The following is a 25,990-nucleotide window of genomic DNA, read 5'->3' on the forward strand; positions in this document are numbered from 1 at the left end:
TGAGGACGTCGTTATCCTACAACGGTCGAGGACGAAGAGAGAATGTTTGAGGAGGAGGAGGTGGACGATGAAGGCGAGTGAGGAGTGATGACCGTCCTACCTCGATGAATCTGCAGTCTCCCTTGAGGATGCATAAGCTCAAGAGCAAGAAGAAGAGCCGCTGCCGAAAAGTGCGCTCCGTCATCATCGTCGTCACCGTCATTGCATCTTGGGAGACTCCGTGGGACCGCCACCACCTTTTATAAGTTCTGCAAAGGACCACCTGCCAGCCGCCCCGAGCCCCATTACCAAGTGATTGCGCACATGTGACGAGGGCAAGGATGGTGACAGTGAGTACGAGGGGAGGGGCGGCATGTCAACCTTGCCGGTGGACGACAGCAATCCAAAGAAAAACTCTGAGTTCAAAGAAATATTTGGTAGAATTCATGATGAGAAACTGAAACTTGAACTTCCATCACAAACTGATCACTGTTGGTGATCATCATATTGCCTGCTTGAATGCAGGGATGCCGCTGCGTGTGTTTCGCTTCACATACATGAGCTCCGTAGCGCGTCTGCAGCATAGCATTAGATTCACTGCAATTGTAAATGTTTTTTTTTCCTCACGCTCGATAAAACAAGAAACGATCTGTCTGTTAATTGCCACTCATCTGTTCATTCCAAAGAGCCTACGGCCATTTTACACGACGCTCACTCTGCACCTGGATGATGACGATCAAATTGATTACACGCCATCCCTGTGTGGACGCGATGGTGACAAAACGCCGCCGGCAATGTAAAGCCGCTTGGCTCAGATGTCGGCTGTGCAAATTGACCGTCGCAAACGTCGGATACAAAATGCAGGATGTTGAAAATTTGGAAAATGCCCACATCTGGATATTCATAAATAGAGCATGAATGACTAAATTGTCTTTGTTGTTAACGTACATTAGGTTAGGGATGTTGAAGTGGTAAAAATGTTTTTGTTGTTCACAGATACATGTATGTGACCTTCATAAAGTTATAATATGTTAAGTTTGTTGCAAATTGCTGATATTTACGAAAATGCATCTAAGATTCTTTGAAGAAGAAGTTGTTTTTGATTTTGATGAAAAAAACAGACGTGAGGGTCATAAGGGTCCAAGACACCCCGGAAAAGAAGACACTCGTCTCCCAGTTGGCTCCTGGCGACTGCCACATGCAGGACAACATGTGTGTTTGAGATAAGCTCGCTCGTCAAGCTGGATACCTCCATCAAAAATAATTACACGCCTTCAGGGCACGATAGAAATTAAAGAGCTAAATTTAGCAAGCGGGTGGACAACGTCTCTGACATGCCTGCCTGTCATTTCTTAGAAATAAAAATTGAATTTCCTCCACAAGCTGCCTTTAATGGCCCACAAGATAGCTTCTCTACTGATGTCAGTGCCATCTTGATGTCGCAAAGATGATCTGTTGCCCATACAATGACTTGAGTTTGGTGGCCAATAGAGAATCTCTCGGTAAGTTGACAAAAAGATTGTAAAAATTGTATCGTTTTATTCATCCTTTTTTGGGGGGTGGGGCAGTAAAATTAATGTAGAAAAAGCTGTAGTAAGCATACCGGGCCACTAAGTGGCGGTAAGTAAGGAAACACTACATTGAAATTTGGGAAATTAGTTGTCAGAAGAATTGTTATCTTTGCAAAATGGCTGCTTGTTGTGAAATGAGCTAAATTGTATTCACTGCCATCAAACAGAAGTACAGTACCGGTAGATATACCTTTTGTGACTTATTTTGTTTGGTGGTGTGTTGTGAGATTTTTCTCATGTGAAGGCTCATTAAAAGCTGGAATACACTGACATAGACAATCATACACAAACGTGTGTGTGTGTGTGTGTGTGTGTGTGTGTGTGTGTGTGTGTGCGCGCGCGCATAACGAGGATTCAGTTGAGCCGTACATAATTCAGATTGAGGGAAACAAAGGCCGGCTTATGTCATAACGGGCTAAGCTAGTCGACTCGACGCTGCCAGCAGAAGAGGCTCAACGGCAACTTCCTGTTGAAGGCCATGACAGCGCCTTCAGCATCTTTTGCCTCAGTGTGTGTGTGTGTGTGTGTGTGTGTGTGTTACACAATTACATGTTCAAGGTATGACTGTCAGGGTTGGGCAAACTTTTGTGCTCAAGGGCCTATTAATTTTTCTTAAATGGAGAGGCTTTGTTAGTAATTGATGTGGTAGAGCGAAAAAAAATAGTGTTAATGTATTTTCATAGTAAAACAAGAAACAGAATTTCATCAAGAATACATGTAAATTAATAAGTATAGTAAAATACTTTTAATTTGGGACAAAGCGGCTAAATTAACACAACATTGCATATAAAATCAAGTCATACTTTTGCCCACACACGCTACCTGCGATACTATAAAATTTAGAGCCCAATTTTTCTTTCAAAATAGCGTTCAAGTATTTTCATAGTAAAACAAGAAACAGAATTTAATCAAGAATACACGTAAATTAATATGTATAGTAAAATACTTTTAATTTGGGACAAAGCGGCTAAATTAACACAACATTGCATATAAAATCAAGTCATACTTTTGCCCACACACGCTACCTGCGATACTATAAAATTTAGAGCCCAATTTTTCTTTCAAACTCGCAAATGAAGCAGCGTTTATAAGTTTGTACATATACTGTATTATAGTAAGTGACCACAAGAGGGAGCTAAATGAATTAGGATCGTGGAAGGATGGAAGGTGACAACACAGTTCCTTTGAGTGTCTTGATAACTTTTTTTATGACATGCCTACGTGAAAGCCTGCTTTCTTAATGCTAACACATAATAGAAAACACCATAGCTAATGAAACTTGCACAGTTAAACTTTCACCAACTTATTTCATATATATTTAATGACAAATGCAATACTCACTGGCATGTATGCTTTATTTGTGTGTGAAAAATGACTAACATTAAGTTTACTGACTCTGTTGTGATACTTTCCTTTGTGCATGTTATTGTCAATACTATTTTTTCATGCAGCTGAGGACAGACTTGAGGCACCTCAGCCATACTTACGGATTTCAATGCCTGGTTTCGTGTTTTCTATTTTAAGACTGGGAAATTCCGCAGACGTGATGAAAATCTGCCATTGTTATGATTTTTGGTCATGTGCAAAGATTGGAAGGAGGAGGGGGGGGTGTTATGTCATATTATGAGTGGGTGGGATATTGGGGGGAATAACTAATGTCATATCAAGTCAGTTACTTGACGACCAAGCTCAACATGTTACAGAAGAAGCGGTGGCTGTGATGCGGTCAGGTGCCGCTCCATTCATTCACTGGACGCTGCGTAGCGGAGCCATCGTGCGGGATAGCAAACATGACATCGAGCCTGGTGCCTTAGCTGAGGAGGTGGAGGAGGACGGTGACTCGGCTCAGCGGGGGCGGCATGGGTTGCGCACCCAGCATCCACGTCTCGCAGAGCGGCGTCATCTACTGCCGCGACTCGGACGAGTCCAACTCGCCACACCAGACCACCACCACCATCTCGCAGGGGGGCGGCGGCGGCGGCGGCGCGCTGCACGGCCTCTTCATCAAGACCGATGCGGCCGACGCCATCCCGTCCGTCATCGCCTACCAGAGCAGACATTCGAGCTTCAACTCCCGCCGGGAGCGCAGGGATACGGGCGGAAGCGGAGGGGGCGCCCACGTCCTCATCGAGGCCGAGACGCAGACCAGCGACACCGGCGTCAAGGTAACGGCCAAGCGGCCGAGCACACGTGAGCAGGCCTCTGTGTTTGTTTATGAGCCGCAGAACTGGGGGCCAGCAGCACTGGCATCATTGTGACGTCACCGGTGAAGTCGCGTTGATCATGAATGCACTTGCTCAGCATGTAATTGAAATGCAAAAAAGTCAGCCCATCCTTTGTATCGATAAAGACCCCTTTTAGCCCAGGGAGAAAAAACACCCAAACATATACTGTAGATTTAGATAAGTCAGTCTAGCTTAATGCTCACAAACAATGCAAAACGCCATAGACGGGCTAACAAATTGAGTTGGTGTTACAGTGTTATGACCGAATACTCCAGGGGGATATTTTCCTTAAAATAAATACATAAAAAACAACAAAAAAAAAATTTTTTTTTGGGTTATGGAGATACACTTAAGCAATTCACCAATGCCGCCCTGTGAAACTCCACTGCACATGCCAGAAACTGCTACTGACTGTACGAGTTAGAGCTTTGCTTCTAATCAGTGGCCAGCTGGGCAAAAGTCAGCTATGTGAACCGACCAAACCCAGAAATAAATCAAGATGCGAAAAGTGGCAGCAGATGAACACAAGCTTGTTTGAATAGCTGCATCTACCACCGTGTCACGAGTGTGTGTGTTGGTTGGCATATCGACTGTTGCTTCAGAGGAGTGATCAATGATACCATTGACTATTTGAGACCAACACTTGAAGCCTTTTCCCCCTGCAGGACATTGACAATCTTCCATGGTGATGATCATGCTCCCGTGTGTATATTTGCCTCAGTGTTATCGTCCGCATTTTTGAGTGCACAAGTGGTTTGTTTACCCCTCTGGTCAGTGTGCGTGTGAGTCACATGAAGGCGCTGATGCCGACACTCACGCCTGAAGGTCAGGCAGATGGAGATGAGAGTCGTCGCAAGTTTGTGAACAGTGTGCGTTTTGTGGCGAGCAAGTGGGTGCATTTACATAAATAAATTAAATATCATTGATACTCATTCATGGCTTTGTCATGCGTGGCGAAGGGCTATGACGCACACACGGGGGGGCCCTGCGATATAGCACGTTACACGGATACCATTCGCTGTGACAAAAATATAGCGTTGCTAAAGTTTTGCTTCTCTCTTAGCAGGTTTCCTCTCCTGAACGATGTGTGGGACCCATGAGAGTGAGCCAGGAGCCCATTCAAGTGAGACTACGATTACTTGTACAATTACTTTCATATTTAATCGTGGGTGAAACTTCACACTTTGAAGCCACAAATGAGAGCAATATCAAAAAATTTGGTTCGACTGTTTAGAAAAGGGTATGATGGGTGCTCAACTTTAGGATGAAAGCTACAAACTTTATTGTTTCCATTTGAAACTTTCTCAGGTGTTGCTTGTGTTCGCCAAGGAGGACGGCCAGAGTGACGCTTTGTGGTGGGCGTGTGACCGCGCCGGTTTCAGGTGCAACATCGCCCGGACGCCCGAGTCTGCACTCGAGTGTTTCCTGGACAAGCATCACGAGATTGTTGTCATTGATGGGCGCCACTCACGCTACTTTGAGCCCGAGGTCGTATGCCGGTGAGGAGCGTGATCAATTGTCATAAAAATTCTTCGGTATGTTTATCACAAGTAGGACCCACAAAAATAGGTCTGAAATCACACTGGAACTGCTATTTTGGTTTGAAGTGGTCATTTGAGATTCATTTTGACCTTTTCCAGAGCTCCTTCAAATATGAGCTTGTTCTTAAGATTTTGTCAGATCACCACCAAATTTTAACCTTGTATCCCCAAAAAATATCGCTAAATTGCAAAGAGCGTATCCCGAGTCCTCAGAGCTCGCTAGCATGTCTAACATTGTTTACTTTCTATCTTTGGTTATTGTTTTGCAGTATGATCCGTGCTAGGAAGCACTCCGAAAACACTGTTATTCTCGCCGTTGTGCCACAAAAGTAAGTCAATGCAATGTTCTCTGCGCTATGTTTCTTGCAGGCTACGTGCTTAAAACTTTTACTTTTTACAATTTTACTTTGGAACATGAAATTTGCTTCACATGTCTATCATGATTAAATCCATAAAGAAACTCAAGGAGCCCCAACAATCATGGGAAATCTGCCATTTTTTGTTTGAAGTGGCCATTTGGGGTCATTTTTGGTCCTCCCAGAGGTTCTTCTGAGGCAAACTGTGATCTTCAGATCAAAGCTTTTGAGTTATTCTCATATTACGCCGCCCACGTTCAACGACTTGTTAGTATCTCCAATAAACAAGAAATAGTTCAGTGTTGAGTTCTTAATACCACGTTGGGTTATCCATATTCCTTTGTGTTGTGTTGTAGGCCATCTGACCAGGATGAACCGTCTGTTCTTCCTCTGCTGTGTGCCGGATTCAGCCGAGTATGTATTTTCCTCCCTTTTTTTTTTTTCTCAACCTAATGAACAAAGACAACAATCGTGTCTTCGCACCTTTGCAGAGGTTTGTGGAGAACACCAGCGTGTCGGCGTGCTATAATGAACTGGTTCAACTTGAGTACGGAGAAGTGCGATGTCTCTTCAAACTCAGGTAACTTCACACATTGGGACGTGCGGCGAGGCTCATGACTGGTGAAGCACTGACAGAGTCTTAATAATGGTAGGGCTTGTAACTCGGCCTTCACGGCTCTGGAAAAGTGCCAGGAAGCCGTGGAGATCACCAGTGAAGACCACATCATACAGGTCGGAGGGAAAGACTACAAAAAGCTTATTTTTCCCCCATTGGTAGTGATGACATGATGGAATAAAATGGGATACCGATCCACCATGAATGGGTTTTTACCATCCTTTTACAGTACGTGAACCCCGCCTTTGAACGCATGATGGGCTACCACAAGGGTGAACTGATCGGCAAGGAGCTGACCGAGCTTCCGAAAAGCGACAGAAACAGGGCAGACCTCTTGGACACTATCAACACCTGCATTGAAAAAGGAAAAGTGAGTCCGCGTTCGACCCAACACACCTGCCGAGACTGGTTGGAACTTCAGTGCGTCGTATCACTCACAGGAATGGCAGGGGATTTACTACGGCAGAAAAAAGTCGGGTGACAGTATGGCGCAACATGTGAATATAACACCAGTCGTCGGACAAGGAGGGTGAGTCCCGACATCAAATGTTTCAAAGAAGGTGGAAATCGCTGATAGCTTTCTTCTCGTTGTTTCCCAACAGGAAGATCCGACATTTTGTAGCTATCAAGAGACCACATGCGGACAACAACAGTCAAGTAGGTGCATGTAACATATTAAAGACGTTTTTCAGTTGATTGTGCGCCTTTACTTGACATACATTTGAATGTATCGCAAACATTTTTTTTTAATTGTTCTGAAAACGCACATCAATACAAATCCCGGGCTGAGTTGATTCGTGAATCCAGTACATCGCTTCGCTCAGCGAGGCTCCCGTCCCAATGACATCACGCTACGCTTAGCTCCGCTAAACTACGGCTAAGCGTCAGGATAAGGCCCGTAAAGGCTAGTGGCCAGGCCTCATGTCTATTTTTACGAATGAGGGGCTAGCGTTAGCGCTTTTTCCCCCTCGTGCGTACAAAAGGTGAGTCAGCCTTTTGCATTGGCCTGCCAAATGGCACCGAATCCTGCTTGCTGGGATTGGGAATCTCGAGCGGCTGATCCGATTCGTTCCGTCGTGATGGGAGTTATTTGTGTGCTGTGAGCAAAACACTGATGAAAAGTAGTGATGCAAGTTTAGTGTTCAATATGATCTAACAATTAGTCACACAATACAAGACCACATGCTTCTTTGGTATGTGATCCGATCGCATGCCACGTTTCTCTATGCAGAATCACTCATTAGTCCTTCAGCACACACTTGGCCGTAAAACTGGATTTCCATTTCATTGTGTTCTTTAGTTGGCTGTGTTCTTGGAAGCGCTCGGGACTTCAAGCATGTTCTGTTTAACTTTTCCCTTTCACTTCAGGGCCGCCATCATCTCAAGTATTCCAGGGGCTTGGTTGAGATCATTCCACAGACATTTTTTTTTTTTTTTTTTTTTTTTGCAGAACGCATTCCAAGAAGCTACATCATTAGACGTGTTGATATGTGCTTCATCCCACTTAGTTTTGTATGAGCCAGTTGACTTTAATGTATCAGTTGTTTGCAGTAAAGCACATTGGAATAGGCATGGCAGTGCATTATATGCTTCTTGCTGCTATATTTAGAACATCTAGAAAGATTTCAAATGCATTGGAATAAATTTGAATGCAAGTGTCATGCTGCGTAATTTTACGCATGACTCGCTCTCAATGTGTTTTCAAATGAATTCTCTCTTTTAATTTTCCAGTGTCAGGTGCACAAGTATAACAAGGAGGATCTGTGCAGTGTTGAATATTCACACTCAGGTAATTGATGTGGTATTAGCTGCTATTAGCAGGGAAATACGCGATCTTGTTTGTTATATTTCTAGTTTTGGCATGTTCGCACCGATAATGAATTTTGTTAGACATGTATAAGTCTCAGTAGGGTGTAGTAAGGCAAAGCTTTTCACTTGTTAGCAACGCATTAGCTCATTTTATGCTATGTTAGCTCCTTCTCTGTTAGCAGTGTTTTAGCCACTCTTGTTGCTACTATGCGGGAACAAAGACGCTACTGTACTGTGTTTCTAACAATATTTTAACCATTTTAATCACAGTTAGCAGAGGATTAGCCTAAATCCTAAGGCATCATGATGTGTTCATCACGTAATTATTCAAATATATTTTAGTAATTTCTTTTGTTTGTTTTTACCGCCTTCCACCTTGTTATTTTAAGAGTGCCACTCTCTACTCCACCGCGATAGGAGGAAAGACTCGATGGATTCGAGATCACTCAGCTCACGCAGCAGTGACGGTGAGGAAGTTTGATGATTTTAGCATTTTTTTGTTCTTTTTTTTTTTGTTTGTTTTGTTTTTTTTACTTTTACAATATTAATAGCTCTGAAACTCTGCCACCAGCCGCCGGTTTACAGAACCGCAGACACTCCTCCATCGCCAGGATTCACTCCATGACCATCGAAGCTCCCATCACCAAGGTTGCTATATTATTTCGTTTAAAAAAAAAAAAAAAAATCTCTTCCATTTCAGCTGTTTTAGGAATGGGGTCCATAATCCATATGACATTGTAACATACATACATTTCTCTACACTACAGTGTCGATTTTGCTTCTGTCGGAGAAAATGGTGTCCGTTTGAACAGGTGATCAACATCATCAATGCTGCCCAGGAGAACAGCCCGCTGACGGTGGCTGAGGCTCTGGAGCGCGTTCTGGAGATCCTGAGGTCTGCCGAGCTCTATTCCCCTCAGCTGGCGTCCAAGGACGACGACCCGCATACAAATGATCTGGTCGGCGGGCTTATGAGTGTAAGACACACGAGAAATCCTGAAGATAGGTCTTTTGATTGTGCCTGACAGGTCAAAGATTATCATCTTAGCAATCGTTTTATTTCCTTCCACAGGACGGTCTGCGACGGCTGTCAGGCAACGAGTATGTTTTTTCGAAAAGTGAGTGAGATTCAAAAAGAATTCAAAAAGAATTCAAAAAAAATTGTGACAGTTATGATTTAACGACCTCAAACCAACTACCGTGGTTTAAATGTGATGAAATGTACGTTACACTCTTCATACCTTAATTTTCCACTTGTTTCATTTTAATTATTGTTTTCGTTCTGATATTGTGTTTATGCTTTGTTACATTTAAATTATTTATATTTAGTGTTCTTCATTTTGCTAATAATGTTCATTTTATTATTTATTTTGGTCTCCTTTGTTTTCTTTTCTTGTTTTATGATTTTATTTTAATATTTAATCATCCAACCGCATGCTTGGAAGGGGTCTTGATGAGGCAATGATTTCTTCCAGACATCAGCCAAAGCCAGCTGGCAATTCCGGTTACACTGAGCGACGTCCCTCAGTCCATTGCTGACATGCTTAACGATGAGGAATGCTGGGAGTTCAACATCCTCGACTTGGAGGCGGCCACGCATAAGAGGTAGTGCTACGTGTGTTAACATCAGGTTAATTAAGAGTCGTAAGCAAGGTTTATTATGAGCGCTGCAGTTACATTCACAATCTTTAAGTGCTTGATAAACACAGCTGACCATATTGTTGGGTGACTCAAAGGCCGCTGACTTACCTGGGCCTGAAGATCTTCTCCAGTTTCGGGGTGTGCGACTTCCTCGACTGTACGGAGACGTCGCTGCGCTCCTGGCTGCAGCTGATGGAGGCCAGCTACCACTCGTCCAACTCCTATCATAACTCAACGCACGCTGCTGACGTGTTGCACGCCACTGCATACTTCTTACGCAAGGAGCGAGTCAAGGTTTGTCGAATATAGATCGAGGGTATCCAAACTTGGTCCTTGAGGGCGGCTGTCCTGCATATGTCTCCCTCCTGCAACACACCAGATTCAAATGACCAGAATCGTTATCAGGCATCTTCAGTGCGTGTTGATGAGCTGATCATTTGAATCAGCTGTGTTGGTGTAGGGAAACATATAAAACACACTGGAGAGCGGCCCATCGAGGGTGAGAGATGCCTGATGTAGGTCAGTCTATGCGGTGTGTCTAGAAAACTTTAAGGGACCAAGGATTGAGCCTTGAGGGACTCTTCAGCCACAAAATAAACAAAACTGACTTTATTTATACCTTTTTTCTCTGAAAATGACAACTTTATTCTGACATCACAACTTTTTCTGGTATTGCTATCAGCATTACTTTCATTACACTTTTTTTCTAGAAACAACTACAGTATTCTCATAAAGTTACATGTTCATGAAACATTTTTTTTTGTAACTGTGTGACTCTACTGTTGTAACATTACAACTTTTTCTCATAATACACTTGGATGGTGTAACGCGGTTATTCTTGGAACATGACCTTTGTTCGTATAGCATTGCTATATAAATGTCATACCAACATGCAGATGTCGCTGTGCGTCTTATGTGTTTTATTTAGAGCAGTCTCGATCAGCTGGATGAAGTGGCGGCGTTGATTGCGGCCACTGTGCATGATGTGGACCACCCCGGCCGCACCAACTCGTTCTTGTGTAACGCCGGCAGCGAGCTGGCCGTCCTGTACAATGACACAGCGGTGCTGGAGAGCCACCACGCTGCCCTCGCCTTCCAGCTCACCATGCGCGACGGCAAGAGTAACATCTTCAAGAACATTGAGCGGTCAGTTGCTTTGGCAGTTTTTGCTGAACATGCAAACTCCACACAGGGGGGCCGGAGCAGCAATCGAACCCTGAACCTCTGCATTGTGAGGCAGATGTGCTCACCAGTCGCCCACTGTGCTGCCTCCAATAAAAAAAAAAAAAAAACAATTCTGTAGCACGTGGCGGTTTGAAATTGCTGAGAATTGAATAGAATCCCATATTTGTTCCAAACGCCAACAGGAACCAGTTCCGAACGTTGCGACAGGCCATCATTGACATGGTGCTGGCCACGGAGATGACGCGACATTTTGAGCACGTCAACAAGTTTGTCAACAGCATCAACAAGCCCGTCGTGGCCATCGAGGACACCAACACCTGTGTGAGCACAAAACGCAGCTTTCAAAAAATATATATATATACTTTGCTTTTGAGTTGCTAAGCCAACATGAGGGCAAAATTGTTTGTGTGTCGTGCACAGAGCATGAGTAGCGACTGCGAGGGTCAAGCAAACATGAAGAACTCTCCAGAGAACCGGCTGCTGATCAAGCGAATGCTAATCAAGTGCGCCGATGTGGCCAACCCATGCAGGCCGCTGGAGCTCTGCATCGAATGGGCGGGGCGCATCTCCGAGGAGTACTTTGCTCAGGTGCACATCATAGACCTCCGGTCTTGTAAACATCGAGCCTTCGTCATGGTGATCTTTTATTCTTCTCTCTGTGTGTTCTTTCAGACGGATGAAGAGAAGAGGCAGGGGCTGCCCGTGGTGATGCCGGTGTTCGACCGCAACACCTGCAGCGTGCCCAAGTCACAGCTCTCCTTCATCGATTACTTCATCACCGACATGTTTGACGCCTGGGATGGTAGGAATAATGCATTAATATAATAAAATGTCATCATCATTTTAGCAAATATGCCCCCCTTGTGGCTGTAAGCAACAGTTAGTGAGTTGACTGATCCGCAAGTACATCAATAATGCCATTTGTGTTTGGTCAGAATTTCAATTTCAAAAAAAGCGCATCCACATCAGCAGTGTGTATGCCTGGGAAGCAGACTCTCGTTCCCACTCCAAATCAAATTTGATTCTCCCCGAGAGATGACTTATTTTCTGTCCAGCGTAACTCTGATGTCACGGAAAGATTCCTCATCTACGCCGAGGGAATGTAGAGAAACCTCCTGGGGGGGCTGAAAACCTGAGGAAGCCCGGGCTAACGGGTTTTACGATGAGGGTGACGAGATGCCGTGCGCAGCCTGCCGGCTATATCGACAGAGAAGAATGCGTGTGTGACTCACAGAGGCTTTATTTTTGTCAAAATTACAATTTTGCTCTCAAAAACGTTGTACGGTTTAATTCTAAAAGTGTGATTTTTTTTTTTTTTTCTTCGTAAAATCCCAATTTATTCGCACAACTTTACACTGCTTTACTCATAAATGTCATTCCTGTCATGACCGCTTGTTTATTGTATTGATACTCCAAATGTATCCTTTACTGTCGCAACATTGATAATGTTTGCTTGTGAAATCACCTCTCTATTTTCATCTAGTTTATTTATTTATTTATTGTCGCAACAGTGGATTTTATTTATTTATTTTTTAAATATGACTTAAATCTCGGAAGAGTATGACTTTATTCTTTTCTCGCAAAATTGTGATTTAATTCCTGTAAAATATGACGCTGACATGTGAACGGTTATTTCAACAGCATTTGCCAGCCTGACGGGTCTCATGGAGCACCTGTCGGAGAACTACAAATACTGGAAGACTCTGGATGACATGAAATGCAAGAGTCTGCGTCCTCCGCTGCCATCTTGACTGCCAACATGGTGGCGGTCCTCACATGGAGGGGACAAGTCTGTTGCCTGAGAGATTTTTAAAAGAAAAAACTAATAATTGTTACACATTACACATGCAGGTGTGACAGAAACTGCTGAAACTACGAAGATTGTGGGTTGTTCGCAATGTTTTGTCCTTGTGTTAAATGAAATTTTATATATCAAAACTCCAGGTAGGGTAAATACGCGTCCCGAAGAAAAAATATAAAACATCCCTACTGTTTGCGGATAACCAAATAGCACCGCCTGGTGGATATAATGTGTTCCTACAGGCTCCTTTGATGAAAGGATTGAATGCTGATGCATTCTGACATGTGGACACCAAATTAGTGATTTAACGGTCATGTTTAGACAACCATCTGATAAGAAAATGCCAGGTCAATGAGAGAAATATAAGCGAAAAACATGGGAAATGTAAGAGCTTGTGACCATGGAAGGGCTTGTGAAGGAAGATGGCAGTTTACATGTATTCATAATAAGGAAAAAAGGTTATGTTAACGAGCTCTGTAATGTCTCAGTTTTGGAAGTGCTGCTGTTGAGGTAGGACAACTCTGTGGAGCAGAGACTACATTTTACTTGCAAAGAAGATTAAAATGAATTTCACGTGAAAAACGAATTTGATTGTTTAAAAATATAATGACACGGTGTAAACTGGTTAGCACGTCCGCCTCATAGTGCAGAGGTGCAAGGTTCGATTCCGGCAAATGTGAATGCGAATGTTCGTCTATGTCTGAGTACCCAGCGATTGGCTGGTAACCAGTTCAGGGTGTACCCCAAAGACAACCGGGATCGGCTCCAGCATGCCCGCGACCCTCGTGAGGATAAATGATTAGAAAATGGATGTATGGATGGATGGCATTGTTTTTGTATGAAATCAACGAGTAACACGTGACTCCACTCACCCAATAGAGCTAATAAGCACTCAGCCACTGGATAGCGCGTTTGCAAGCAACATCTGCTTTGAAAAAAAAATGGTTGTAATTGACCAATAACTATTATAAAATACATTCGGGACAAGTTTATAGACGTGAAAACTAAATATAATATCACGTGACTTAATTCAACCAATAGAGGGCCCGCAAGCAGTCTCATTATCAGCCACAAGATGGTGTGCTTGTAGTAAAAACCGAAGAGTCCCGGGGCAGGTGGTTTGACAAGTACAAGTACTGTACATTCAAAATCTTCGGGGTAAGCGATTTTTTTCTTCCACATGCAGTACTACACGTTTAGATACACAAGCCACCTTCATCTTTAACTCAAGGTTTAATAATGTTGATTCCCAATTGAAATAGACTTAAGGGAAAGATTAACTGAGAATTCCGTTCCAATATAATTGTCTTTAATGTCATTTAATATTACATTTAATTCTGCGTCAGCATCACAGACCACAGGGCAGCATCTGCTTAACACTTTATTTATTTTTAATTGTACATTCAGTACAATTGACTGTGGTTGAGAGAGGAAAGTAATTTAATCTGTGCTGTATATTACACATAGAGCATATTTGACCATAAAAGCTGACTTGTTTGACTTGATGATTTATTAGTATCACAAGAATCCAGTCAGCCAATGCAGAGCGTGCTTAAATTCTGCTCAGCCAATGAAATGGGGCAGATTCTCCTAACCCGGAAATGTCAGCGATAGGCAGGTTTATTTTTACTGGCAGTGCAATAATCAATAATGCCACTCAGGTAAAGTAGATATGCTAATAGGCTAATAAGTGTGAAATGCTTTAACATGGACGGTTCATATTCCACCTTTTAATCCTAAAAAGTAACGGTCGATCATTATTTGAAAAAAATTTGCAGATACTTAAGAGTTCTTATTTATTTATTGAGTATTCTATTTTAGATTATAATTATATATTGTGTTTTTTAACAATAATATTTAATGTTTCAATTTTTATTATTGACTATAAACTAAAAGCTGTATATGATTTTTCTGAAAATGGAAAAAAAAATGTGACGCTGTCCACCAATGTTTTGGTTCCTGGCGGTGACGTAACACAAAAACATGGTTCCCTTGTTTTGGACCCGTGAAGCGTGCTACGCGCTACGCGCGGAGATGCTATTTCGAGGCTGAACGAGTGGAAGAGACTCCCCCACAGCAGGCAATGTCTCAGGACGGGGAAAGGTGTGCCGAGTCCGGCCGCCGGCTGGTGGGTAACCGCAAGCCATTTGCCCGAGGAAAGGGTTCGGGTTTGGAGCTAATCAGTTAGCTGAGCTAATGCTGTGCACCGTTTACAGTAGTAGTCGGACTCGTAGTAGTAGCAGTAGTAGTAGTACTAGTAGTACTAGTTGTAGTATCACTGGCACATTACAGCACTGACAAGTTTTTAATATTATCGTACACTGAGTGCGAGGCAGCATTGTATGCTCAACAGTGAAAGGCTTTTTTTCATTTTCTTTGTTCGTTTTTAAAGTTACATCACATTATTGTTGTTCATTTGACATTACAATTAGATAAAATGCTAAAAAGAAGCACTCTGGTATAGAATAAAGAGAAACATACAAAGGAGTATTCTCAACGAACAAAATACTCTAAGAATTAAGCCTGTTTGCGTGCAAAATTTATGTTGAGTCTTTTTCTGAGGTGTAAGACATGTATTATAAGATAAAAAGTAATATTTTAAAAGTAATTTTTATACAGGAAAAGGGGTGGAGATATATTATAAAAAAGTAAAATTAATACAACAATAAAAGCGTATGTTATTGAGGTTAAAAGTTTCCGAAAAACATAATTAAAAAGTCAGTTTTGTACTGTATTGTATTGTACACACCCATCCTTAAAGTCTATGTTTTGAAAACGGGCAGCGTTCCATCTGCCGGCGGCTGTACGACGAGAACGAGGATTTGTCTGACGTGGAGGAGATGGTCAATATCCGAGGATTCAGTGTGGAGGACAAGCTGGCCAGTGACAATTACGCCACAAACTTTGTGCATTTCATGGAAGCTAAAGGTAAAAGACACTAATGAACTCCCACCTCCTCAGTTTATGTCGTCAATATATTTTTCCCTCTTGTGTACGTACAGACTTCACTTACGAATACGTGCAACGGGAGGCTCTAAAAGTTCCGCTTATTTTCAAAGAGAAAGAAGGACTTGGCATCATGTATGTTCTCATTTCCTGCTTTTTTACTGAATCTAGTCTTTTGAACTATGAACTGAACAAAACTGCTCTTTTGAAATGTATGCAGAATGCCTGATCCAGAATTCACAGTGTCGGAAATTAAAGGCTTGGTTGGTAAGTGAAATACAATTATTCACTCATTTTGCCCTCTTTTAAGTAAAATAATCAGACAATTAATCGGCCATCGGAATGTTATTCTGCCAAATGTTGGAATTGGCAACGGTCCAAAAAAAAACATACATATCAGCTGGGCCCTACTTTTTATATGTAATGGGTCTACTAAATTCTGTATTCAGGCAGCCGTCGCTCAGTGGACGTGATGGATGTGAGCACACAGAAAGGCTCCGAAATGAGCATGGCCCAGTTTGTGCGCTACTACGAGACACCGGAGGATGAGCGCGATAAACTGTTCAACGTGATCAGCTTGGAGTTCAGCCACACCAAGCTGGAGAACCTCATCAAGAGACCCACTGTGGTACGTCACTGTCTTACAGGTTGCTTGGAAAAGTAGAAACCCGTTTTGAACTCTTACATGTTGTTTTCGAAGCCAGCGAATGTTGGTTCAAGGTCGCAAATATTCGCCACTCCAATTCATCCATTAATCAAAAGATAATTGACAGATGACTCGGTTATTGGAATAAACATTAGTCGCAGCCCAAGACATGAATAAGAAAGTGAGTGCCGGCCCTTTTAAACCCTCCCAGGTTGACCAGGTGGACTGGGTGGACAACATGTGGCCTTCTTATCTGAAGCAGAGCCAAACAGAAGGCACAAACGTCATCTCGGAGATGAAATATCCCAAAGTACAAAGGTAGGCAGACTGGAGAGCTGCGTACTGAACGAGTGGTTCTCTCCACCTTCTACTCTATAAGTGCACTTGATTGTTGCTAGGCAGCACTTTTCCAACCTTCCACATCTCTCTCTCTTTTTTTTTTTAATTTTCTAATTTTTACATTGGCTGCTGCTGGTTGCAAAATCAGCCCAGAGCCACTTCTCATAAACCACTTTATATGTATTATTCATTTCAAATAATGATCATTTGAATAATTTCATTTTAGGGAGTGGGTGGTCGACTGCATAACCGTATGCTTAGTTTTTAATTTTACTTTTAGTTTTACACGAATTCAAGCAAGAGACTGTATCCAATGTGAATTATTATTTTTTTTATGCTCCTACTTAGATCGTATAGGTCTACCTGATTTTGCGGGTCATGAACGTCGAGAATATTTCGCGGGAGATCATTGTATTTTTAGTCGTCTCTGGAGAGATGCTTGGCGCAACGCTGTTCAAATAATTCCCCCGGTTATGTTCTTTTCTGCTTCCTCCTGAGAATCTCTCCCATGAATTTAATGCTCATCTAATCTAACTTGCATCCTGCTCGACGACTGAATTATTAATGGCACCCTTGGAGACTTCACACTCTTCAGTTTACATCCCTTTCTCCGTTCAGTGCCCATTGCAGTGTTCTTTCGCGATTGTTTTCTAGATACATTCATTTGCTTACCGTACGTGATATGTTACAGTATGCGTATTTTCCATCCTAGGTATTGTTTGATGAGTGTAAAAGGCTGCTATACGGACTTCCACATTGATTTCGGGGGAACATCCGTGTGGTATCATGTCTTCAAGGGGCAAAAAGTATGTATGCCACGGTGTTGTCGTGACAACCATCCATTTCTAGATGAACTATATTGTTTTAAGGCATCATATTGTGAGATTGTAGCCATACTTTTTATTTGGAAAGAAAATTAAAATAAATTTGCTTTTTGTTTTTTAAATTATTTTATCTTTAGTTATCTTATGATAAAGCCAGATTTTTTTAAGACATTATTTTTTTTTTTAGGGAAAAAGTCTTTTGAGAACAAGTGAAAATATTAAAAGAATAGTCTTGTTTTTTTTTTCTTCGAGAAGTCAAAGTTGGACTGTTACGTGAATGAAGTGAGGTGTTTTTTTTTCCATGTCTTTTTTTCAATAAGAAAGTTGGAATAATTTGACACTACAGGTTAGTTTTTTTTTAAGTTCCCAGATTACGAGAATAAAGTTTGAGTTTTTTAAGGTAAAGAGTTTATTACTTTCCTTAAATCATAATATTACAATATTTTTATATAATCTTATGAGGATAAAGTAACAAAAAAAAATTACTTTTTTTGTAAGGTTCTAATATTACAACAATAAAGATAAACTTTTTTGAGGTAAAAAAAAATACAATAGAAAAAAAACTGCTAAGTCATTCAAATGAAATCTTTTTTTTCCTAGATAAAAAGTCACCTTCTTTTAGAATAATGTTGCAATACAGAGAGAATAAAGCTATTTATTTATTTATAGGTAACATGTATTTTCTATAGTACACAACTTAAGTCAGGTTTTTCTCAAGATAACAAGTCATAAGTTTTGGGAATATTGTTGCCATCGATTGATCCTCAGGTGTTCTGGTTGGTGCCCCCTACACTCCACAACCTGGCCCTGTATGAGGACTGGGTGCTGTCCGGTAAGCAGAGTGACATCTTCCTGGGCGATCGCGCCGACGGATGCCAGAGAGTGGAGCTCAAGCAGGGGTACACCTTCTTTATCCCGTCTGGTGGGTTCCCCATTTCAAACACGCATGCAGTGTAGCGTACCTTGCAAAAATTGTCAGGATGAGATTTCTGTTTGGAAATAAAAAATCATGTTTTTCCAAGTACTTCTTCATACTTCCTCACGTGTCTTGCTTTCTTTGTGTGATTTAGGGTGGATTCATGCAGTGTACACTCCAGAGGACACACTGGTCTTCGGCGGCAACATCCTGCACAGCTTTAACATTCCGATGCAGCTCACCATCCACGAGATAGAGAACCGTACCAAGGTGGGAGCAGATCTTGAAAGCCATAAAAGCTAAAATGAGGTTTATTTTATTTTATTTCATTTTTCCAGGTTCACTCCAAGTTCCGCTTCCCCTTCTACTATGAGATGTGTTGGTACGTCCTGGAGAGATACATGCACTGCCTGACCAAACGGTCCTACCTTTCTCATGAGATCCGGAAGGAGCCTTTTCTCATGGGTTAGCACAATCACGCTTGTAAATATAATGTCATTCCTACAATAACACTCCACTGTTGAGATAAATACTTCCTGGACAGCGTGTATCGAACTACCTAATAACCTAGCTACCAAGCTACTTCCCAACCATTGTTGCATTGTCAGTCTGCAGAAAGCCAGTGTAGCATTTGTTTCTGTCTTTGCGTATCCTTCCAGACGATGAGACAAAAGTCCACATGGGAAGCCCCTGCTCCGACTCAAGAAGTCAGGACATGAACGAGGACTGGTGCGATTCACAGCTCAGGGATGACCTGTGCGAAAAAGCGGAAGTGGTTTGCAACCAGCAACGTCCAAAAGACACCTTGTCTGCCTACTCCGAGGACAGCTGTTATCCTGCCTCCAATGCTGCGGACTTCCCGTCTGAATTGCTGACCTTGGAATCTCAGAATAAGTGGATTCATCTGACAGAATTTGAAATCAACGGGCTGAAGAGGCTGGTGGAGAAGTTGGAGTCGCTACCCGAGCATAAGAGAGAAGTTCCAGAAGGATTGGAGAACCCGCTCGGCCTGCTGGAGGACATGAAGGTAAGGAAGCACTTTCTCCTCAACGTACACAGCGACATGATGAATTTAGTCTTTTTATTGTTGGCTTTAGGTCGTCTTAAAGGAACATGCCGACGATGACCCAAAGTTAGCCATCACTGGACTTCCAGTTGTGTTCTGGTCAAAGAAAACCTTGAAGGTAGACTTTGATTTTTTTTTTTTTTAAATTCCTATCTATTTATTTATTATTATTATTATTATTATTATTATTATTTTATCTGGCGTGTCCAAGTTGAAAAAGTGGTTCTATTACAAGAGTGGCCTCGTGCTCAGTGCCACTGCAGCGTCTCTTCTCTATCCTCCCATGCGTTCCTCGGCTTCTGCTTCAATCGACATAGGAGGACATCAAAATAGCATTGCTTTTGGTGACTTATCCTGTATGGATCATGTGAAGGCCACCTGCTGCTTACCAGCCCTGCTTCTGTGTGTGTGTGTGTGTGTGTGTGTGTGTGTGTGTGTGTGTGTGTGTGTGTGTGTGTGTGTGTGTGTGTGTGTGTTCTCGTTGTGCATGCGCCTGTGTTTGCCTTTTTGCAATGCGATGCCATCTGTCTCTCTTGGCTCTGTGTGATCGTAACGAATATCAGCGCATCTCATCTCCTCTCCTCATCAGAGGGAGGGCACACATAATTTTTGGCACACATAATTAGGTAGGTGACTTAAGCGAGGCCATTGTGTCGCTCTGACCCCTCTCCTGCTTCGGCACTCTTGGTGCTTATACGAGTTGAATCCAGTTAAAAGCGGCGAGGCACACATTGTCACAAAGCTGGGCACAGTTGCCCCCCTTCTGTGGCTGTAAAGAGATTTGACCTTCTTCCACATCTGGCGTTTAAGGCTCCACGGCTGTGTTTTGATCTTTTTGGCATCCGTTAAAGAGTTCAACTCAGAGAATACAATTATCTGTTAGTCACTGTTAGTGTAAGTGAGCGTTAAAGATAAGCAGGCCGGCAGAAGTTCCCCTCAGGCTTTTCAACGCCACGTACGTTTTCAGATGCATGCCAGGCTTTCACTGCCTGCACTGCTGCCTCTCTATTGACCCCCCAAAATAATTAAGATCAATAAAAGGCATATTTGGGGGGGGGGAATCATATTTTATAGAAAGGCAAATATATTTATTACGGTTGGCATTATTATCATGGTTATTTTGTTGTTTACAGAAAATATTTTTTAATGTAAAAAAATGAAATATGTAAAAAAATGAAAAAAAACCAAAATTTTTTTTCCTCAGTCTTTACAGAATAGCATTCTTGAAATAAAAAAATGTGTATGTTTTTAATTATACATATTCAATAGGTGCCAATGCATCCATCCATTATCCTCTATTACTTTTAATTAAAAATAGTTGTATTTTTCAAAGATAAACGTCATGGTGTTTCGATTTCTAAATTATAAGTGATATAGATAATCTTATTAGGAAAATAATGTTGTTTTTTTATTTGTGAAAAAAATTACATCAGTTTAGAAAAATCATTAATATTGCCAGAAAAAACTCGTGATATTTAGATCAGACACAATTTATATGTCTTTATGTTTGTCTTCCTTTTGCATCGTGATGCCATCTGTCTCCATTGACATGGCATCGTGTGATAATTATGAATCTGTGTGCACTTCCTTTCCTGATTGGTGGAAGATGTGCCTATTGGGATGTACGCTGGCCTCTCATTGGCTGCACACCGCCTTCCGCCCCCCCTGGTCCCCCCTTCCATTTTCCAACCCTATATTAATGAGCCTGGATGGTCTTGTGCTGCCGACATCTGCTGGTGGTATTGTGGAGTTGTAGGGAAGAGGAGGAGGAGGAGGAGGAGACGAGTGCAGCCAACTCATTTGGTCGCGCGTTGGACAGCGTGTGAAAAAGCCGCCATGGCCATGTCGCTCAGCGCCGACGATGAGGACTATGATTCTGACGCGGAGCAGGTTAGACCCCCACGCCCCCCACCCCCTCCCCATCTTTCTTGCGTAGTGAGGAGGCCACTGGAGGAATGCATGCATGCATGCATGCATGCAGCAGCTCTGCAGCATAGCGGGAAGACTGAGCTACCTGAGGATAAACACAGATGAAATTCCACCTTTGCCGGTCTTTTTGCTGACAGGTTTGCTGCATTTGTGTTTCAATGTGGTAAATCCCCTACGGAGGAGTGTTTTTCCAGCTGAGAGCCTGAAGGCTGCCATTGGTTATGAAGCTGTGGTTTGAGAATTCCTGTACAAACAGTAGATCTGTTCTTCTGTATTTATTTATTTATTCTCATTTATTGCGTTTTTAGTGTTACTGGTGAGACACACAGAGGACCTTTGTTCCGGCTAAATTGTGCCTAGTGGGTCAAAAATGAAGCTTGTTCCACGAGAGCAGTTATTGTCAAACTGGGATGCGCGAACCTTGCGTTGGGGGTCTGCAATATCATTTGTGACAGAATGCATGGATACCACACAAGTACAGATACTTACGTTTGAGTACTCGCTGATATGGAGTGCAGAAACTTGATTGTGTCTTTACCTCTGGCAGTTGTGATGATAATCTGATTTATTTTGACCATGTGGTTAAAATGCTTGTTTGAAATCATATACCTTTATTTGACATGGGATAAGTTTCACTCAATTATAAGCAAGAGCTAAACGTTCAATCAAATAAAAAGGACAAAACAATTTTAAAAAAATAAAGTCCTTCTGAGTGCCTCTGCTTCAAGCAGCTGATCTGTGTGTCCAGGTGCTGTCCCTCATTTTCTTCACTATCCCTTTACGTGCATCGACTCTCCTCTGTGAGCTCTGACTGCCCCCGAGACAAAGTCTCGTGCAGTCAGTGACGAATTGACAATTGGTCTCAGAAAATTAGTCTTTTAAATGAACATGAGAACGGCTCCAATACCCGTGCTAGGTTTCCAGTGCTCTGTTCCCTATACTTTGCATTTCAATATGATTGAGCTAGCAGTGCTCCGAACGTTGTTAAAAACATTCTGAAATCTTTTTTTATATACTTTGTATTTCTTATTCCTTCTTCTCCACTCATTTATCCTGGACCTACCTAGTGTGTTCCTTGGTATTCATGATGCTATTTGCTCCTAACGACCTCTGAGACTACAAAACGCACCTGAATTTCTGGACTCCTCAACGCACATGATTAAAAGACACAACAGCTAAATTTAGCCTTAAAAAATGCAAAACTCAGCGAGTTACACACAGCCCGAATCTCTCGGCCTCACTGTAACATGAGGCAAATTTGCTGACGACTTTAGACTGGGCTCGAACTGCAGAGAGAGCTGTATTTATGGCACTCGCTCCCGATGCTCATTAAACTAACTCAACAGGCCGCTTATTTTCGTTTGCGTTGGAATTTGCCCCACAATTGTGACTTCCTGTTCCGTTTCGGGCATGGCTCTTTGAGGCTTTTATATATTCTGCAATGTATGCCCAATTTCGTGTCAATTGGTGAAACAGGTGATTGAGATTGTGTATCCCCCGATGGAAAAAAAAAACATCTTGCAATTGGTGAGTTTTGAGAGCCCCAGAAAGGCACATCAGGTTTTCTGGGTTTGTATCCAGAGATATAATGTCGATTTTAATCAGATTGATTTTTTTTATTTTGCCAATATTCCTCTTACTAGTGTGGCTAGTGTGTTCTTTTAGTTGCTCGCCTGTAATCCCCATTTGAAACCCCTCAGATCCAGACTGGGGCAGATTACAGCATCCCAATCCCCATCCAGTATCTCCCACTAATCCCGTCGGGTAACCTGGCATCTGACTGCCTCCTACAATTCACGCCAGTTTCTGAATAATAGACCACACTGCGCTTCTCTTTCATTGTGTCAATGCTGATCTTAATGTGTGTGTGTGTGTGTGTGTGTGTGTGTGTGTGTGTGTGTGTGTGTGTGTGTGTGTGTGTGTGAGGAACTCTATTTACATACAGTACATATCCATGTTCAGATCAAAAATGCTACATCTGCAACATTTGAACGAGTGTGTAGACTTTTTTATATCTGCTTGTAAGGAGGTGGATGATGGCATGAATGCATGAATAAAAAGCGACTCGGAAAAGGATGGAACCGAAAAAAAGCAAATGTAGTCAAATATGTTTAGTATCTGCTTTAGTGTGTTCAACCAGCAGCCATGTTGGGCACCAGAGCGAAGAATACATTTGGATCAATAATGACCCAGATCAAAGCCGTCTCCATTACCCAGTTGTATGAACCGGCGCCCATTTAGCGCACGGTGTTGTAAATGTAAGCCCCCTTTTCCCTCCGCGACGCACAATCGTGGCTGCCAGAGAGTGGAAACGTAGCAAAGAGCGGCCGCTTCCTCTTTGAAGTGGAAACAGGCGAGTAAGTGAGGAGCTAAATGTGGAAGACGCCTCCGGGGAGCGTCTTGATGGATCTCTTCTTTCTCTTCATCTTCCACCTCAGCACACTTTTTTTTTCTTTTTATACCAGAGAAGAATTAACCAGCAATTAATCCGTTCATTGTTGTCAGTGAGAAGGGGGGGAGAATCATATCTCCGAATGTTCTGAACTCCTGTTGCTGTGTCACGATTGTATTAAAGAGAATAATGCAGCCCGCAGGAGTGTTGATGCATGTTGTGGGCCGTCATATTGTTTTAAACTCCACTTATGTCATGCAAAAACATATTTAAAAAAAAAAACACACATTTTTATTAATTAATTAAATCATTTAATGAGTTCAGAGTAAATAATAGAACAGTGAAAAAAATACTGATACTGTACAAATATAATAATACTTTTTTAATAAATGAAAAAATATAGATGTATTTATGATCAATAAAACTTTAAAATTACGCAATTTTACATGGAATGTAAAATTGTTAAATGTTTTTCTTCATATTAAAAAAATAGTAAATAATACAAACATAAAGAATTTCACACGTTTCCTAACTCATCGTTTAATTTATTTAATTTAAATAGCATCTTTGTAATATAACCGATTTTACAAAAAAACATTTTCCCCCCCAATCAATTTTGTTCAATGATTGATAAATCATTATATCTTGCAAAGTGAAAAATATTTGTTTAAAAAAATGAATGTCCATTTCAAATGTTTCATTTCGATGAATCGCTTAATTAGTGATGTCGTACTCCAATTCACTTTAAATACCAACATTAAAACAAGAATAAAAAAAATATTCTGTCATTTAAATTATTTTCCATATTGTAACCTTTTTTTGGGGGGCATGTAAAAAATACATGGCCCGTCTGTCCATTTTAAAAAACAAATTTTAAGACCCTCGAGCACAAAAGTCTCCAGACCCCTGAGCTATTTTGTCTCCTGATTGTCTCTGCCTCGATTCGCCATCCGGCACCAAATCTGATTGGCTGCTGGATCTATTCTCTCCGCCCCTCAGGCCCGACCGCCGCACCGACCCAAGCCCAAGATGGTGACATCCCCGGCGTCGGCCGTCAAGGTCCCGGCGGGTCGCGGCGGTGGGACGTCGGGCGCCAGGAGGAGACGCACTCGCTGCCGCAAGTGTGAGGCCTGCCTGCGCACCGAGTGCGGCGAGTGCCACTTCTGCAAGGACATGAAGAAGTTCGGCGGGCCGGGACGCATGAAGCAGTCGTGCATCATGAGGCAGTGCATCGCGGTACGTTGCCTCCATTATTATATCCTATATCACGTTATTCTGCTTTTAAAAATTGTACACTCGTCACTTATATGCACAAGGTCGTGGTGCCTTGAGTTACAAATTCAATTCACTGAAATGCTACTCCTTCTGTTGTCCGCACGTTGGCCACCAGGGGGAGTATACTACAGCCATAAAGAGACCATAACTGACTCAGTAAGCTGCAGTAATATTAGTTGGCTCATATTTCAAGGCAGTGTGGTCCTTACATAAATTAAGGATGACATTTCAATACAAACCTAAATTCACTTTTTTTTTACAATAAAAGTCATATTTTGCACCATGTGGTGGAATCTCGGTGTTGTCATTTGGTGATTTTCATTGATAGTGGTTTTTCCTTTGCATTTGAGATGGGAGTTTCATGACTTAACGCCATGTAAAGTGCTCAAGCGCACATTTCTTTGCCCCCTGTGTTATGTCAATTCACTTTGTGCTGACGTGTTATTACACTCGCCAAGGCTGTTGAGGAGCCTTATGTGAACGTGATTTGTTTGTGTTGGATCATTTAATGACTGAATGCGGTTGTTTATGTAACATGTTCATGATTGTGTACATGCTAGATGCACGGAATTGGTGCATCCTCTCATTTTTAAATATGTTGTTGACGTTCTTGTGGTATCTATCCGCAATTACAAATACAGTACCTCAGTCCCTATCCACCCTTAATCGTGGGAGTCCTTTGTATTCCACATTTTGCATTACAAAGTTCCGAAATCATTTTTCAAATATTTAGCTCCCCTTTCGACAGAAATCACATTCTTAGTTATTGTTTCACGGCTATTTTTAGACCTTGACCTGGGGGACTTGTTCATTCAAGCCTCATCCAGATGGTTGCTATGGTGACACCAAGGAGTACCACTTGCTCTCTTGTGCTGGGAATCGCAAGTGTAGCGTTGTCAGTTGAACTGGGGGGGGGGGGGGGGGGCGCTTTTT

General features: G+C 42.1%; 2 protein-coding genes across 4 annotated transcripts in view; both read left to right on the top strand.

Annotated features, from left to right (window-relative positions):
* Positions 1-2,444: 2,444 nt before the first annotated feature.
* pde8b (phosphodiesterase 8B) lies at positions 2,445-13,620 on the top strand. Of its 2 annotated transcripts, none has more exons than XM_019878335.1 (22): positions 2,445-3,715; positions 4,839-4,898; positions 5,084-5,274; positions 5,586-5,645; positions 6,029-6,086; positions 6,164-6,252; positions 6,326-6,404; positions 6,518-6,658; positions 6,729-6,817; positions 6,891-6,945; positions 8,020-8,077; positions 8,487-8,564; positions 8,669-8,745; positions 8,910-9,074; positions 9,170-9,215; positions 9,573-9,702; positions 9,834-10,032; positions 10,667-10,884; positions 11,106-11,244; positions 11,344-11,511; positions 11,596-11,725; positions 12,565-13,620. In XM_019878335.1, the coding sequence occupies exons 1-22, from the start codon at positions 3,410-3,412 to the stop codon at positions 12,672-12,674; spliced, it is 2,646 nt and encodes an 881-aa protein (XP_019733894.1). In that variant the 5' UTR covers positions 2,445-3,409; the 3' UTR covers positions 12,675-13,620. The 2 variants fall into 2 exon arrangements, with proteins under 2 accessions (XP_019733894.1, XP_019734674.1); XM_019879115.1 differs by having other exon boundaries at positions 2,446-3,715; positions 4,842-4,898.
* A 1,052-nt stretch (positions 13,621-14,672) lies between these two features.
* LOC109512629 (lysine-specific demethylase 2B-like) overlaps positions 14,673-25,990 on the top strand; it is an 18,776-nt gene continuing 7,458 nt past the window's right edge. The window contains exons 1-13 of one of the 2 annotated variants that reach the window (XM_019864543.1): positions 14,673-14,852; positions 15,508-15,652; positions 15,727-15,805; positions 15,891-15,937; positions 16,120-16,298; positions 16,528-16,634; positions 17,368-17,461; positions 18,248-18,401; positions 18,550-18,665; positions 18,734-18,860; positions 19,055-19,422; positions 19,493-19,579; positions 24,782-25,018. In XM_019864543.1, the coding sequence (XP_019720102.1) occupies positions 14,808-14,852; positions 15,508-15,652; positions 15,727-15,805; positions 15,891-15,937; positions 16,120-16,298; positions 16,528-16,634; positions 17,368-17,461; positions 18,248-18,401; positions 18,550-18,665; positions 18,734-18,860; positions 19,055-19,422; positions 19,493-19,579; positions 24,782-25,018 (1,785 nt within the window). In that variant the 5' untranslated portion in view covers positions 14,673-14,807. The remainder of the gene's footprint in view (positions 14,853-15,507; positions 15,653-15,726; positions 15,806-15,890; positions 15,938-16,119; positions 16,299-16,527; positions 16,635-17,367; positions 17,462-18,247; positions 18,402-18,549; positions 18,666-18,733; positions 18,861-19,054; positions 19,423-19,492; positions 19,580-24,781; positions 25,019-25,990) is intronic. The other variant, XM_019864626.1, reaches the window with a different exon arrangement.

This window comes from Hippocampus comes, unplaced genomic scaffold (assembly GCF_001891065.2).
Source record: "Hippocampus comes isolate QL1 unplaced genomic scaffold, H_comes_QL1_v1.1 scaffold65, whole genome shotgun sequence".
Classification (NCBI taxonomy): Eukaryota; Metazoa; Chordata; class Actinopteri; order Syngnathiformes; family Syngnathidae; genus Hippocampus; species Hippocampus comes.

Coding starts and splice junctions, on each gene's coding strand:
- pde8b (XM_019878335.1), top strand. CDS start 3,410: ATGGGTTGCGCACCCAGCATCCACGTCTCGCAGAGCGGCGTCATCTAC. Junction 6,818..6,890: donor CCAGTCGTCGGACAAGGAGG/GTGAGTCCCGAC, acceptor GTTTCCCAACAG/GAAGATCCGACATTTTGTAG. Junction 9,703..9,833: donor GAGGCGGCCACGCATAAGAG/GTAGTGCTACGT, acceptor GGTGACTCAAAG/GCCGCTGACTTACCTGGGCC.